At 47.1% G+C, this 15920-nt stretch overlaps 1 protein-coding gene and 3 long non-coding RNA genes across 4 annotated transcripts in view; 2 read left to right on the forward strand and 2 right to left on the reverse strand.

Annotated features, from left to right (window-relative positions):
* Positions 1–15920, forward strand: part of LOC132470079 (uncharacterized) — a 222202-nt gene that overhangs the window by 19348 nt on the left and 186934 nt on the right. The gene's annotated exons all lie outside the window — the stretch shown is intronic.
* optc (opticin) overlaps positions 1150–15920 on the reverse strand; it is a 49833-nt gene continuing 35062 nt past the window's right edge. The window contains exons 6-7 of the mRNA XM_060068222.1: positions 2893–2988; positions 1150–2557 (exon numbers count right to left, since the gene is read on the reverse strand). Of these exons, the coding sequence (XP_059924205.1) occupies positions 2390–2557; positions 2893–2988 (264 nt within the window). The 3' untranslated portion in view covers positions 1150–2389. The remainder of the gene's footprint in view (positions 2558–2892; positions 2989–15920) is intronic.
* LOC132470077 (uncharacterized) lies at positions 2553–11746 on the forward strand. Its single transcript, XR_009528585.1, has 3 exons — positions 2553–2701; positions 2879–3031; positions 10983–11746. It is a non-coding gene; the product is annotated as an uncharacterized LOC132470077 (long non-coding RNA).
* Positions 12164–13497, reverse strand: LOC132470080 (uncharacterized). The gene is made up of 2 exons (XR_009528588.1): positions 13396–13497; positions 12164–12387 (listed from the first exon to the last, which is right to left on the reverse strand). It is a non-coding gene; the product is annotated as an uncharacterized LOC132470080 (long non-coding RNA).

Raw genomic sequence — 15920 nt, forward strand, 5'->3', positions numbered from 1 at the left:
GTGTGAGTGTGTATTCTGCACGTGCTGTGAGTGGGTGTAAGTCTGTATTCTGCGTGCGCTGTGTGTGGGTGTGAGTGTGTATTCTGCGTGTGGTGTGTGTGGGGGCGAGTCTGTTTTCTGGGTGTGCTGTGTGTGGGTGTGGGTGTGTATTCAGCGTGTTTCTCAGATACAGAGGAGCCACTGGCTCATGTGCTCTGCCATGTGCAGACGGTATCAGCGGAGATATTGTCAACATGATCTAGTGACTCACGCTCCATCCAGAAGCTCTGCAGCTTCAGCAGAGCGGTCTGAAGTGTTCCTCCAAACGACTCATGACCTCCTCACCTCCTGCCACGGTGTTGAATCAATCGATATGAAACAGTGGAGATCACCACAGGATGTAGGGCCTGCAGCATGTGGAAGTGTGAGTCCTTGTTGGGCTTCGACTAAACTTTGATTACAGGTGTCCCCCGCCCCCGTTCTATTCCAATGAGTCACTCAGTGGGAGATTGTGGAACTCACACACCCACACAAGCACGCACACACACACACACACACACACACACACACACACACACACACACACACTGTCTGCATCATATAAGTGGACATCTAACCAGCACACTCCAGTGTTGAAATAAATGAGGTGACCGTTTGACAGACGGGAGGAAGAGTGAGGCACTGTTGGAGGGAGGGGGGGCGCAGGGGTGGGGGGGAGTGGTGGAGGGTGGAGACCCAAGCGATGGCTGAAGAGGCACGGAGAGGGAGGAACGAGAGAGCCATGGAGGTAAGACAGAGCCAGAGAGAGCAGAAGGGAATCTGGTGGAGGTCTTGTCTACCTAGAATCAGTGGTGCTGAATAACTTGATACACACACACACATCTATTGTACATGTTAAATGATGTTTGAAAGTCATCACGTTACCAAAGCAACAGCCCCGCGCAGCAGAGAAATGCTTTCAGAAATAGAACAGACATTGGTCTCCTGTGCATTCATGCAATCTGGCTTATTGGGGGAATTGAGAGCAGGGAGGGGGGGTTTATGGTGACCAGGAGAGAGGACCGGGCTGGAGAACAGGCCATAAAGAGCACAGGAGGCAGATGATCAATTAGAGAGAGCAATGACTGTAAAGAGCACCAGGAACATCTGATCACTTTAAAGGCTTACAAGAACATTCAAATCATTTAATTCAAACCTAATGTGTTGTGTGTGTGCCTTCAAATATTTTCGAAATGTAAGAACCATGCATGATATCAAAATAACATGGTCATAAACGTGACGTATCTGACAATACTTTGCTTGCAAAACATAAGTCTAACATAAATCTATATTATATAAGCTAGATAAGATAAACAATTGATTATTTTTATATTATATAAAGCAGTTACCATGGGAAGTGCCAGCTATAGGAAGACACCAAACACTTGAGAGAGACACCACCATGTGGACGTCTGGTGTTACTCCGCCGTGGACTCCGGACTTTACCTTTACTACTTTAGATAATTTCAAAGCATTTATATACGATCAACATGAGTGCATCACTTTTCAGACACTTGATCATCAAAAAAGTAACACTGTATCAGGAACATATTTGTCAGAACTCAAAATTCACCAATTTGTGAGTGATGGCCAACGGTTGGAAATCAGTAGAACGGATTTGGAGGTATACCTTCAAGTTTCATGGGTCTCATTATTCATACATTATTCATAATGTCTCAGACATTAACAAAGCTTATACAACTTTGATCATGAGATGAAATGATTAACATGTGCTGCATTGCCTCCTATTGTGTTTTTAATTAGAGAGACCAACAAGTCATCAAAATGTATTTCTCCACCGTTTGTCGTCAAAATCCCAGCATGATGTTTTTCCGCCCTCATCATTGCTCCAAGATCGAAATGGTGCCAAATACAAATATTGAAGCAACTATATTTGTAGCCTGCAATACAATAGTATTGATGTTCAATACAACATGACGTTTTTCTAGAGTTATGCTCAGATCAATTCCACAATGTCTGACTCATCTTCCTCCTTCCACCCTGGTCAGATCCTCCCATGACCCATAATGACTCACCTCCCTCCCTCCCTACTGTCACTCACCCCATGCTAAATGACTCCCCCTCCCTCCCTACTGTCACTCACCCCATGCTAAATGACTCCCCCTCCTTCCCTAGTGTCACTGACCCCATGCTAAATGACTCCCCCTCCATACCTCCCTCCCTCCCCCTCCCTACTGTCACTCACCCCCTGCTAAATGACTCCCTCCCTTCTTTGCATTAATCTCAGCACGATTCATCATGGATCAGACATAGCAGCATAAAAAAGGGAACATCAACAAAATGTCTACATTGACCAATCATCCATTCCCGTCCCATCCTCAACACCCTTGTGGGCCCCAGCCTCGGGCCCTCAGCGGCCCCCCAGGGGCAGCCTCGGCAGGCAGGCGTAGGAGCTTGTGAACAGGTGGAGGTGGATTGGGTTGGCATCCAGCCGGATGTCCTCCAGGTGGGGGCGGCTGTAGCTGCGGTCTTGTGCGTTACAGAACGTGTCCTCCTGCAGGCTCTGGATGTTGTTGCTCTACAGAAATGGAAGGAGGAAAGAGGAAAATAAGGAACCAATGAGAGGATCTTCAGGGATGGCTGATGCAACACATTTTTACTTCAATACGGACATGTGCAAACAACCAATGCAGATATGTGAATACTCCATGTGTATGAATTGGTAAGTCTTTGATGTTTGTTTCATAATTGATCAGTGCATTGGTTTAAGTGGCATGATTCCATAGATAACGTTTCTATGTTCAGCGATGCTCCTTCCTTTATGTACCATGGCACAGTTGTTAAGTTGTGCGTGTTGCTTGTTCCAGGTCAGTTTATCCTGTTTCTATTGTTGCTCCAGGGTTTTTGTCCTACCTGTAGATGAAGTGCTCGAAGGCTCTCAGGCAGGGGTGTGGGAATATAACTCAGATGGTTGTTGGACAAATAAAGGAACTCTAGTTGGCTCATATCCTGAGGTTGGAACAGAAGAGACAAGGGAGAACAACAACATATGGTAAGACAGACACACATTCAGCAATACATAAAGTGGCCTGGAGAGGGTGCTGTTGGTTCACATGTGGTAGGAACACAAGGGTAGGCCACTTTAACCCCATCAAATGGCCATTTCAGTTCAATTTGACAGAATATGAAGGAAAACTAATTTGGGGTCTGGATTCTGGTTAGGTTAAATGTGACCTAGTTTGGCTCTCATATCCAATAAGCTACCATACAAAATGCAAAGAGGCCCTTACCAAGATGTAATGACCCTATGTTTAATATAGGGGGCAGTGATGTGAACGCCAATACGTTTGAGTTGCCCATAGTAGTAATACCTGTACCATAGTATCATAGTACCTGCATCAGAGGACAGAGCCGGTCTGAGGGGGTCTGAGGAGGTCTGTGGAGGTCTGAGGAGGTCTGAAGTCTTTGGAGGTCTGAGGTAGTCTGAGGAGGTCTGAGGTGGTCTGAGGCGGTCTGAGGTGGTCTGAGGCGGTCTGAGGGGGTCCAAGGCGGTCTGAGGAGGTCTGAGGTGGTCTGATGGGGTCTGAGGGGGTCTGAGGGGGTCTGAGGTGGTCCGAGGAGGTCTAAGGAGGTCTGAGGTCTATCGAGGTCTGAGGAGGTCTGAGGCGGTCTGAGATCTATGGAAGTCTGCGGTCTGAGAAGGTTCTGAGGGGGTCTGAGGAGGTCTGAGGTCTGATGAGGTCTGAGGGGGTCTGAGGAGGACTGAGGTCTGAGGGGGTCTGATGAGGTCTGAGGGGGTCCGAGGAGGTCTGAGGTCTGATGAGGTCTGAGGGGGTCTGGGGAGGTCCGAGGAGGTCTGTGGTCTGAGGGGGTCTGAGGAGATCTGAGGGGGTCTGAGGGGGTCTGAGGGGGTATGAGGGGGTATGAAATAATTTAACATACATCTGCCTGCAAGCCACACTCCCATTGGTCACACCCCAAACCAGTGGGTTGTCATTGAGGGTCAGGCAATAATTGTTATTGACACAAAGTCCCTCACTAAAAGGATCAATCCATGACCTTCCCCAGATTTGGAGTACATGTTGTATTGTGGATGGCTGATTCTAAAGAAACAGCCATAACCTAATGAACTGATCCCAGTTACCCTACTGCCATTTGACAACAATTGGATTTTACAGCATCCATATATGCCCGTGCGCACCAATCATGTTAGAATCTTGCTGCGGAGTCCCATTCCGCTGACATAGAGTATATCTAGGAAGCAATAACTTGCTGCCGTTATCCTGTTAGCATCCCAGAAGGTCAACCGGCTGTCAGACACGGACATCAAGGTCACCTGTTGCCAATGTGGAGCTCCACTCATAGACACAGTGATTACTATGTTGTTGATGCAAGAGGAAATCCATATGTAGCTTAGGTAACCGTATCTTATTGCTTTGCTTTCCCCTGTTGTGATGTAGCCATATGTTAACCATCAGCGAGAGTTTGAACCCACAGGGGGTAGGATCAATCTTTTCTAGGTCGTAAAGAAGCAGACACCCGTTACATACATCTGCTCAGCGAGAACCCAGGGACCTCTCACCATTACCTAAACCTTAAACCTTTCCTAAATGAGGACACCTCATTCAAACTTGGGCGCTCACTCTACACAGAGAAGCAAACAACAGTTAGAATATACCTAGTTAGTGCTAGCCTGGCTTCACCAGACAAATGCAGACTGTACTTAGTCTAGAAACTCCCTGTTTATTTTCCATTTCAAAAAGTTGAAACCACCGGGCGTAGAACAAAATCTCTCTGGATCTAATTAGAAAGGCCTACAAAATAGTTATATATTCAGCAGCTGTTGGGTGCTTCCATGCATTTTGAAGTCGCATCTGACCTAGAAACACTTTCTCCTAAAGGAATTGCTAGTACAGGCCAGTACAGGCCAGTTCAGGCCAGTACAGACCAGTGCAGGCCCGTACAGGCCAATGCAGAACAGTGCAGCCCAGTACAGGCCAGTGCAGACCAGTACAGGCCGGTACAGACCAGTGCAGCCCAGTACAGGCCGGTACAGGCCAGTGCAGTCCAGTACAGGTCAATGTAGGACAGTGCAAGCCAGTGCAGGCCAGTACAGGCCTGAGAAGGCCAGTACAGGCCAGTGCAGACCGGTACAGGCTAATACAGGCCAATACAAGCCACCAAGGCTCTCCCACGTTGTTGCAAAGGAAAGGGGGGATTCATTTGGCAGCCATCTGCAACCTCACCGCTAGATGCCGCTTAATACTAGACACTACACAAAACAATTGTGATCAGACAATGAGCCTCTATGTATATTTTTTTAATCAATAACAAACCGATACACACAATGCACTCTCAATCTTTCCCATTCATTGTTGAGTCACTAACCTTTACATTTTAATTGAAATTGTAATAAGCGGTGGGAATATATTCCCTAATGGTCGCTTGTATTTTTAAAAGCCTGCTCAACTGGGACTGGATTGGCTCCAGCTGTCATTTTTTGTTGACCACAAGATGCCGCCATGTTGAGCTCCAAGCCTGGGTTAGTTGTACCACGAAAGTCGATCTCTTTTAGCGTTGCTGTATCACCATGGTGACTTTCATGCTCGCAACCAAACCTGGTCGGGAGCAGTTTTTCGGCTTATGGTGCGTTCGAGTATTTTCTGCGAACCGACTCGGATCTCGGATCTGATGCCACGCCCACACTTCAAGCGTTTCATTATTTCGCTCGGTCGTTGGAGGAAAACATGGACGCCACCCGGAAAGCTGTTGTCGCGGTAATATTGGCAGAGGACCAGGCGATCCAATATAAGTAGGCTATAGGCCATAGTCAAGTCAAGTCAAGTTTATTTATATAGCACATTTAAAACAACAGTAGTTGACCAAAGTGCTGTACACAAATACAATATATGCAGTGGTGTAGTCTATTTTATTGTAGTGGGTATACTGTGATGATTCCCTCCAAGCCTCGTACAAACCCGTCCCACCGGTACGTGTACGTGTGTGGCGCTTACGCCTCGTTTCCACATACGTACATTCTCGTATGCGATTCAACCGTCTCCGACCGAAAGTCCATTCATTCCTATGTGATTCTCCGTAATGTCCGTTTTTCCTCCGAGACTCCTCCCCTCCGTAAAATTTCTGTCCGGTATGTCCGTAATATACGTTAAAAAAATTGAACTTTCGCCGTCGTTTTACGGAGATACCGTATGAAAGTTTTTATGTTTTTCACAAAACTTGTAGGCTAAGTACCTGGCAGGCCAAACTCCTCGGCGATCTCTTTCCAAGCCTGGTTGGTTTGTTTTTATCTCTGCATATGTCGATCCTCATGTTCCAAAGTACCGGTCTCCTATCCGCTTATCCGGGGTCGGGTCGCGGGGGGAGCAGCTCAAGCAGGGGGCTCCAGACTTCCCTTTCCCGGGCCACATTGACCAACTCTGACGGGGGGATCCCGAGGCGTTCCTAGGCCAGTGTTGAGATATAATCTCTCCACCTAGTCCTGGTTCTTCCCCGAGGTCTCCAGGGAGACGCCAGCCACCCTTCTGAGAAAACTCATCTCGGCCGCTTGTACCCGCGATCTCGTCCTTTCGGTCATCACCCAGCCCTCATGACCATAGGTGAGGATGGGAACGAAGATCGAGAGCTTTGCATGCGACTCAGCTCTCTTTTCGTTACAACGGTGCGGTAAAGCGAACGCAATACCGCCCCCGCTGCTCCGATTCTCCGGCCAATCTCACGCTCCATAGTACCCTCACTCGCGAACAAGACCCCGAGGCACTTGAACTCCTTCATCTTTTGTCCGTAAATAAAGTAATGCCCGTACGTAAAACACTAGCGACTCCTTCCGTAAATTTACGGAAGCACGGATACGAAAAACATACGTATGTGGAAACGAGGCGTAACGCCTCGTTTCCACATACGTACATTCTCGTATGCGATTCAACCGTCTCCGACCGAAAGTCCATTCATTCCTATGTGATTCTCCGTAATGTCCGTTTTTCCTCCGAGACTCCTCCCCTCCGTAGAATTTCTGTCCGGTATGTCCGTAATATACGTTAAAAAAATTGAACTTTCGCCGTCGTTTTACGGAGATACCGTATGAAAGTTTTTATGTTTTTCACAAAACTTGTAGCCTAAGTACCTGGCAGGCCAAACTCCTCGGCGATCTCTTTCCAAGCCTGGTTGGTTTGTTTTTATCTCTGCATATGTCGATCCTCATGTTCCAAAGTACCGGTCTCCTATCCGCTTATCCGGGGTCGGGTCGCGGGGGGAGCAGCTCAAGCAGGGGGCTCCAGACTTCCCTTTCCCGGGCCACATTGACCAACTCTGACGGGGGGATCCCGAGGCGTTCCTAGGCCAGTGTTGAGATATAATCTCTCCACCTAGTCCTGGTTCTTCCCCGAGGTCTCCAGGGAGACGCCAGCCACCCTTCTGAGAAAACTCATCTCGGCCGCTTGTACCCGCGATCTCGTCCTTTCGGTCATCACCCAGCCCTCATGACCATAGGTGAGGATGGGAACGAAGATCGACCGGTAGATCGAGAGCTTTGCATGCGACTCAGCTCTCTTTTCGTTACAACGGTGCGGTAAAGCGAACGCAATACCGCCCCCGCTGCTCCGATTCTCCGGCCAATCTCACGCTCCATAGTACCCTCACTCGCGAACAAGACCCCGAGGCACTTGAACTCCTTCATCTTTTGTCCGTAAATAAAGTAATGCCCGTACGTAAAACACTAGCGACTCCTTCCGTAAATTTACGGAAGCACGGATACGAAAAACATACGTATGTGGAAACGAGGCGTTATGGGGTGTCGCACCACACTCACCAACGCAGGGGTCTACAACCCGCTGATTTAAGTATAACGATTAGCAACAATCATGATAAGCTGAGTAGGCCTATCAGTTTTAATAACAGTATGAACAAATAGAACACAAAAATGAGAAGTTGTCCTTTGTATATCTATAGTTGCAATAGCACATGCTAAATAAGGACAAAATCTACTCAAAATAATTGAATGAACTGTTTACAACCATGGCTAACCAGTGCATGAGAAGGAGATGACAGGAGACTAATGTTTCACTCTTTCAATTGCTCTAATTTGAGCTCTTACTGTTGTTATCTAACATACCATACAGTAATTGAATTGTGTAAAAGTGTGAAATTACTACACCTTAAAAATGACCATGAATTAGCTATACTCTCATTTGCATAGTGATTAACATTCAGAATTTCAATTGTGTATACCAACTGTATGTTGGCTGACATTTACCTAACTCTTTTTCCCTCCACTCTAACCAAGGATGCCTGTTTTTAAGTTCCCTAGCCTGACACCCAGTCCGAAAGGCTGACCAGGGGTTCTCATCTAAAAGTAACAAGGAGATATAAAGTGGGATTAAAACATTGTCTTCTGTTGACTACTTGTTATGTGGTTTACACATTAATATGGGAGGACTGGACGCACACACACACACGCGCGGACACACACGCGCACACACACACGGGCGCGAGAAGGAGGGGCTCGGCCCGCCAACTAACGTGCAGAGATGCAGGGGCAGCTTAGCGCTTCGTAACAGAGGCAGGGCAGAGCGCGAGCGCGCAGGGGGAATTTTATGAATGGTGAATGTAGGAGATAACTTCCCCTGCTTAAAGTATTTTATTGCAGTTATACCCAACCGGTATTTGCGAGACATAAACACAGAAGTGAAAGATCACAAGACGATTGATACGTATCCGTGCACATTTTTAAGTGGGTACACGCAAATCCTGGTGCGTTCCTAGTGGGTATACGGCGTATACCTGCGTATCACGTAGACTACACCACTGAATATATGTGTGTACATAGGCAGAGATACGGACGCAGTAAGGTATTGCAGTAATACGAGTGATTGAAATTACCATTTAAACCACCAAAGTGGTCCAAGCACAATGAAAACAGTTCATACTTCAAGTCACAATGGGCGCAGCCATCTTGAATTCTGTCTCGGAATTTCGCTCGGTCACCACTGAGTTCAACCGAGATGGCGAGATCGCCGTCCGAGGAAGAGGGGCGTGTTTGTGCGTGTCGCTAGGCAACGTCCTCGGACCTCCGAGACGGATGGATATTAAGGCCCCGTCCACACGAAGCCGAAACGGGCGAAACCGTTACGGTTTCGATCTATCCGGTTTCGAAGTATCTCCGTAAAGACGAAGTCAAGCGAAACCGGATAGATCTGTAGAAACGCTGTAGTAAACATTCCAGGCCCATAAGGGGCGCTGCTTCTGGTACACAAATCCAGAAGAAGAAGAGGCGAGCATGCGCATAAAGGCTGCCCCCCGAACCACTAACAACACAAACAAACAGCTCTTCTACGATGGCGAACTAGATTCTCAATAAATAATGGCTTAGCAACCCAACAAGGGACATGATATGCTGCAGAACGATTACAAGCTTGTAGTCCGCCATCATCTTTTTTGTTGTGATTTCTGAGACTCCGCGGGCTTAAGAGCCATTGGCTAGGAGGTCGAGGGGTGGGGCGATGATGTCATGGTTTGCGGTTTCAGTCGGTTTCAGGCGTCCACACGAAACCAAAACGAAACCGGATAGATTTGAAACCACCTCCGAGGGTGGTTTCAGAAGTTTGCGGTTTCGGTCAGCGGATTCGCCGGCTTCATGTGGACGGAAGGCCGAACCGTACAAGACCTTTGCGGTTTCGCCATGAAATCGGCTTCGTGTGGACGGGGCCTAAAACGCACCATTAGTCTAGCCGGAGATCGGCTACTTAAATCGGCGTGCGCAGCTTCCTAGCCCCTCCTCTGACAATGGCGTCACCATTTGTGGGTGTTCCCGTGGACCCCGGCGCACTTCTCGTACAGGCGTCTCTCCGGAGACAAGGGTTTTACGGGACAGAACCGATCCCTTGGCATTGTCTGACGATATTCAGATTTCAGACTTTATTGTCATTGTGCAAACAACGAAATTGGGGTTCTACATGAGAGATACAGATTCTCATCAGAGGGTGTTCGTTATTTGATCGTCCTTTTGGACCTTATGTAGACAATGCGCATTGTGTCTCAGTGACAGAGTGCTAGAGTGGAGGTAGCGCGTCAGTCTTGAATTTCTGCGCGGGGGGTTCGACTCCCAAGTGACGCGAATTTATTCTCATGCATATGGAATACTTATTCACTAAAGCTTATGGAATTATATTTTTGTGCTTATTTCGAACTTGAACCCATATTTTCAAGGCCGTGCTGGCACCACATCTATGGGGGTAAAATGCATGATGATAGAATTTGAACCCCGGTCGCTGGCGTTCGGGTCTTATACTAATCCACTACGCTACAGCCGCTACCTAAACATGCGATACATTTCTTAAATAGGGTGTATTTAAAGTGAATTCCCTAAATGATAGAATAAGGCAGGATGGACGTTGCTTATGCATTTTTAAATCATCATCATTCTATTTGGATTAATGGCGAACAATTATGCATTTGGCATAGTTATTTTACAGACAATATGCAGAATATTTTCACTTATACTCATATAGACTGCTTGATCTATCGTAAAGGTGAGAAAAATGACGCAAAAAACGCCCCTTTCACGTGAACGCGCACTGAACCTAAAGCGGAAAACCAGGTTCTACTAATTGAATTTAAAGTGAGCTTCGTGGTACCATTTAACTCTGATTGCGAATTGCGGCTCTGTCGAGCCAGGTTTTCCCAAGAAAGCCTGGGTATGTTCAGCGAGCTTCGTGGTATAGGGCACAGGTAAACAGTTCACCTGTTCCTCATTGTCTCTGTCATGTGTCTTGTTAGCTTGTTACCCCAGAGTCTTTAAACCCTGTTCTGTGGCATTGTCTTGGTTGAGTCTTCAAAGTGCTCCCAATAAGTTTCAGTGTATTGCCTGTTTATTCCTTGGATTGTTTTGACTGTTACTGACCTTGCCTGTTTTATAAACTCTGTTCCTCCGTTTTGTGGATTCTGGTTTTTGGAGAGTTGCAACCAAAGGGCTTTTTCTGTTCCTCCAGGGAGAAATAGTGTTGCAGAAAATGCCATCTCATTCTGTACAACGGATGCTGAAAGTGGTTGGGATCAGACAGCCCTGCTTTCCTCCATGGTCTATCTGATGCGTTGAAAGACTAGCTGGCTGCAATGTCCTCTCCTCTGAGAGTCCTGAGCCGATGCAGTATGGGCGTACCCGCCTCTCTCAAGCAGGGAGGGATCGCCGATGGAGGGAAAAGTGCTGCATCTATTCTGGTCACTTCAGACGTTCTTACCCATAGCTCCTGGGAACCAGTACCATCCAGCTGAGGGAGGGCTGTGACGCTGGTGCAGGAGTCTCCCTTTCAGGAACCACCACCCTATTGGGAGAGCAGAGTCTCTCCTCTGAGGCATTGGTAGACTCCGGCGCTGATTTTCTTTTTCGCTGCAGGTCAGTCTTGCCCAGACACTAAAGATTCCCCCAACAATTCTCTGCCCTGGACGGCCAAAGTCTCGGTGACAGGAGAGTGACCTCCACCACGTCCCCGCTACGTCTTCATGTCGGGAACCATCAGGAGGAGATTCCTTTCCATTTAATAAATTCTCCAATTTGTGGTGGTCTTGGGTTGTCAGTGGCTGAATCTCCACAGTCCTGACATTGATTGGATAACCGGGACATCTCCTAACCTGGATTATCTCTTGGATTTTGTCCTATGATCCAATTTGATTTTTTTTGTTCATTCTACTGGAATACTGTACATTTTCTGGAGTTTAAATTGCTCCTAACTTGAGTAAAACCCGTTCCTTGGTGGCTCAGAGATTTGTCACTTGACTACCAATCCTGAGACCTGGGTTCAAGACCCCAGTCTGACACAAGAAGATGTTTCCATATGATTTTATTTTATTTCATCAATGTTGAGCATACTACCTCTTAAATGTTTGAGAGACGTTTGGCACAAACCATTTGATTTGATGGAACTCACAGCGGTTGTTAACGTTATTATTTCATTCGTTTGACTCTGTGTTTAACGTAAAGGACTGTTGGTTCTGATGAATTTTTGTTACCTATTCCTTCTGATAACAAATAACTGTATATTACAAACCATAATTGACCTTTATAGTTTCTTTAGGGTTCTGCCCTGAGGAGAAAATTCTTGAAACTTTAAATTGAGCATTATCGACATTGCGTAATATGACAAAACATTGTGATATATTTTTGGCAATATCGTCCAACCGTAATGACCAATTATGTTCTCTACAGAAATCGTTCAATATGTCAAATATATTTCCCACCGATAGGGTCCTTTGAACTCTAGAAGGATTTCACACTCAAAAAGATTTGAACTCAAATCCACAAGAAAAGCTTGAGGCACAGAGATGGCACATAGAGATGGCACATAACTAAAACTCTCCACATGCCCCAACTTATAGTGGTTTTCACCTCTTTCTATGCTTTTAAGGAACGGCCACACCAACCGCGTTACTCGCATTAGGGGAACGTCTCCAGACGAACGTCTCTACCTCCTTGTTCGCCCAAGCAAGCGTTTTACGCGACAAGTTAATTGTAAAGAATAATACCTCGAGGCTACTGTTCGTTTGTTTTTATCCCCGCGTCACCCGGAAGTGACGATTCTGTCGACCAATCAACGGAGGGGGGGTGTAGCTAGAATTTCACGGGACCCTTTCAGGCGTCTCGTCTCGTTTGCGAGTCCCGAGAACGGGGCCGGAACGGGTACGGCAAAGTCCGGGTCACGCCCACTTTTGGCGGTGGAAACGCGACCCGACCCGCACCTTTGCGATCCGATCCGTTCCGCACCCTGCAGTGGAAACACGCCATTACGCCCCCGTGCCCACTACCTCCGTCCGTTGACTGATCCCCATTGACTTTGAATGGGGACGGACGCGCAATGCATTGTGGATCCGTCCGTTCCGTTGGAGCCTTCGGCTCAGTCAAGAAGTTGAAACATTTTCAACTTTTTCGGCAGCGACGGATCCGTCATCCAATCAGATCGCGTATGCAAATTTAAGCACTGTGACGCGACTCGGGCTCTGACGATACTGGAAAGCGGGAAAGCGGGTCATCTTGCATCGCAACAAGCAGGAAGTAGCGGGAAGAACCCGGCGAAGCGATTTGATTGGCTGACGGATGCCTCTGCAAAGACTACTCCCCCATCAGTCAGCCACGCCTTCCCACGTCCGTTGACTGACGGTGCAGTGGGCATGTAGGGTCACCCTACATGCCCACTGCACCGGAGAAATTGCACCACTAAAATTCTGACGGAGCCGAAGGCTCCAACAGAACGGACGGATCCACAATGCATTGCGCATCCGTCCCCATTCAAAGTCAATGGGGATCAGTCAACGGACGGAGGTAGTGGGCACGAGGCGTCAGGTTAGGAGCGTTACTCGCGTTGGATAACGCGAGTAACGCGCCTAACCTGACGGTTGGTGTGGCCGTACCATTATCCTCGCCTTGAAAAAAAGTGGTGAAGTGGAGCAGAAAGATCGCCATCTCTGTACCGAGTTCCAAGTGCGGGTGTGGTGACGTATATCATATGCGTCGAGAGCAGCGAAGAGCTGTAGTTCACACAGTGGCCACACATAAAACCTAAAATTATAAAACTTCTTCACGAAAGTTTTTTGGTTTCTTTGCATGAAAAATTATCATTTAAATCCACAAACAACATATGTGTAATCCAGGGCATATAAAGACTGGGACCAGAAAATTATTATTTTCTCTCCATTGACACCCATTCATATTTTTCGATCTCATAGGTCCCATGGGCTCTACCAGAAGGGGCGTGACTTCGCCACTCTATCACGTTCAACCTTGTGCGCAGCTGCGTGTTAAACTCCAAAACCTCCGTTTTAAGGAGTACGGTTTTAAAGCGCAGCACAGCTAGCAAAATGCTAACTGACCCCTAGTGTCTTAAACTAGCAGTCTAAAGTCAGTTTGTGTTTATCCCGGTTGGTGAAATTAAGAAGTCAGGTTGTCAGGGGAGGAAAGAGAGAGAGGATAGAGCTCAAAGCGGTCGACAGTTCGTCACCCAGTTTTTTTACCAAGAAAGGTATATTCCTTCCTCTACACTTTCCCAACAACCTGATAAAAAGCCTAGCCTAGCCGCTAGCGCTACTGTAGCTAAAATAATTACAGCCTGCACTTGATAAAACTGAAAAGATCGTTTGCATTACCATTTACATGATATCCAATAGCCTACCTATCTACAAAAAGCCTACATTATTTTTACAAGTCGAGCGGACTACTAATATCTCCCGTATGCAGGAGTTGCCAAGCAACGTGGCCATAGCGTCTTCATAGGGTCAACGTCTTTCCTAGGTGTAAATTAACACTTTTTAACCTACACCCTCCAGCCAATCAGAATCGAGTATTCACCCAGACCATGGTATAATGCAATACGCAATAGATCACGACAGGCTGTGGTATGTGCTCATTATACCACTGTTAAGGGGCGTTGTCCGGCCCCGACGCGCAGCGGAGGGCCGGCGACCCCCTTCACAGTGGTATAATGAGCACATACCACTGACTGAACTGATCAATTGCTTTTATACAACGGTTACTATTATTGCAAAACGAAAGTCATAGACACACTACTTTTAAAAAAAAGACAAAAAAGTAGTCCCTCCTGGCTGCCTTCGAAATGCACGACGGTCGCTATGCAACACACTTTAGCGTCCCTCCGAGAGAAGGCTCCGCTAGAGCGGTTCGCCGGCAATTTATCCTATGGAGCAGTTTACTCGCCTTGTGCCTAAGCTTTCGTTAGTCTCTCCATCGCCTTGCTTACAGGGCCCTCTTCAAGGGGGGGGGGGGGGGGACGCCAGAGGATCAGGGTAAGGTCAGGGGGGCGTTTGCTCAAAAAAGGTTGAGAACCACTGGACTAAAGCTTGCATTAATTGTTTAATTAGGCATCCTGATAAATATGTGCTACAATATCTAATTGCAGCCATCCCTCTACCCATTGTCTTCAACATTTCATCTATCTGACTTGTCCTGGGGTCTCATTTATAACCGGTGCGTACGCACAAAACGGGGCTGAAATTGGCGTACGTGACTTTCCACGCCATGGTTGTGATCTATAAAAAACCAACTTGACGGGAAAATGTGCACAGCCCTAAGCAAACTCTGACCCATGCGTACGCATAGTTTAGAGGAAAAGGAGAATTGGCGACACAGATGGTGTGGTGGTGAACTGAAGTCAGACCAAAGAATTGTAGAGTGAGAAGAACGATTATGTTTTATCATCGCCCTTCATAAATTTAGGCCCCGTTCACACGAAGCCGAAACGGGCGAAACCGTTACGGTTTCGATCCATCCGGTTTCGGAGTATCTCCGTAAAGACGAAGCCAAGCGAAACCGGGTAGATCTGTAGAAACGCTGTAGTACACATTCCAGGCCCATAAGGGGCGCTGCTTCTGGTACAGAAACCCAGAAGAAATGAAATAAGAAGAAGAGGCGAGCATGCGCATAAAGGCTGCCCTTATGCGCATGCTCGCATGTGATTTCTGAGATTTCTGAGGGGTGGGGCGATGACGTCATGGTTTGCGGTTTCAGGCGGTTTCAGGCGTACACACGAATCCAAAACGAAACCGGGTAGATTTGAAACCACCTCCGAGGGTGGTTTCAGAAGTTTGCGGTTTCGGTCAGCGGATTCGCCGGCTTCGTGTGTACGGAAGGCCGAACCGTACAAGACCTTTGCGGTTTCGCCATGAAATCGGCTTCGTGTGAACGGGGCCTTAATTTCAACCCGTATCATGTGTTAAATCTATGTAATCAGAATAATTTAAGTCAACTGCGTTATTTCTCAGTTATAACTCCAGAAACATCTCCTTAGAATAGAAATAAAAAAAAAATCTCTATATTTAATCCCGTCACTCCATACTGTCCACTGACGGTGCGACTGCATGGAATAAAGCATCTGTCCAACATGTGTCAATAACATAATATTTTTATGTGACACTGTAAACAC

Source organism: Gadus macrocephalus, chromosome 13 (assembly GCF_031168955.1).
Source record: "Gadus macrocephalus chromosome 13, ASM3116895v1".
NCBI lineage: Eukaryota > Metazoa > Chordata > Actinopteri > Gadiformes > Gadidae > Gadus > Gadus macrocephalus.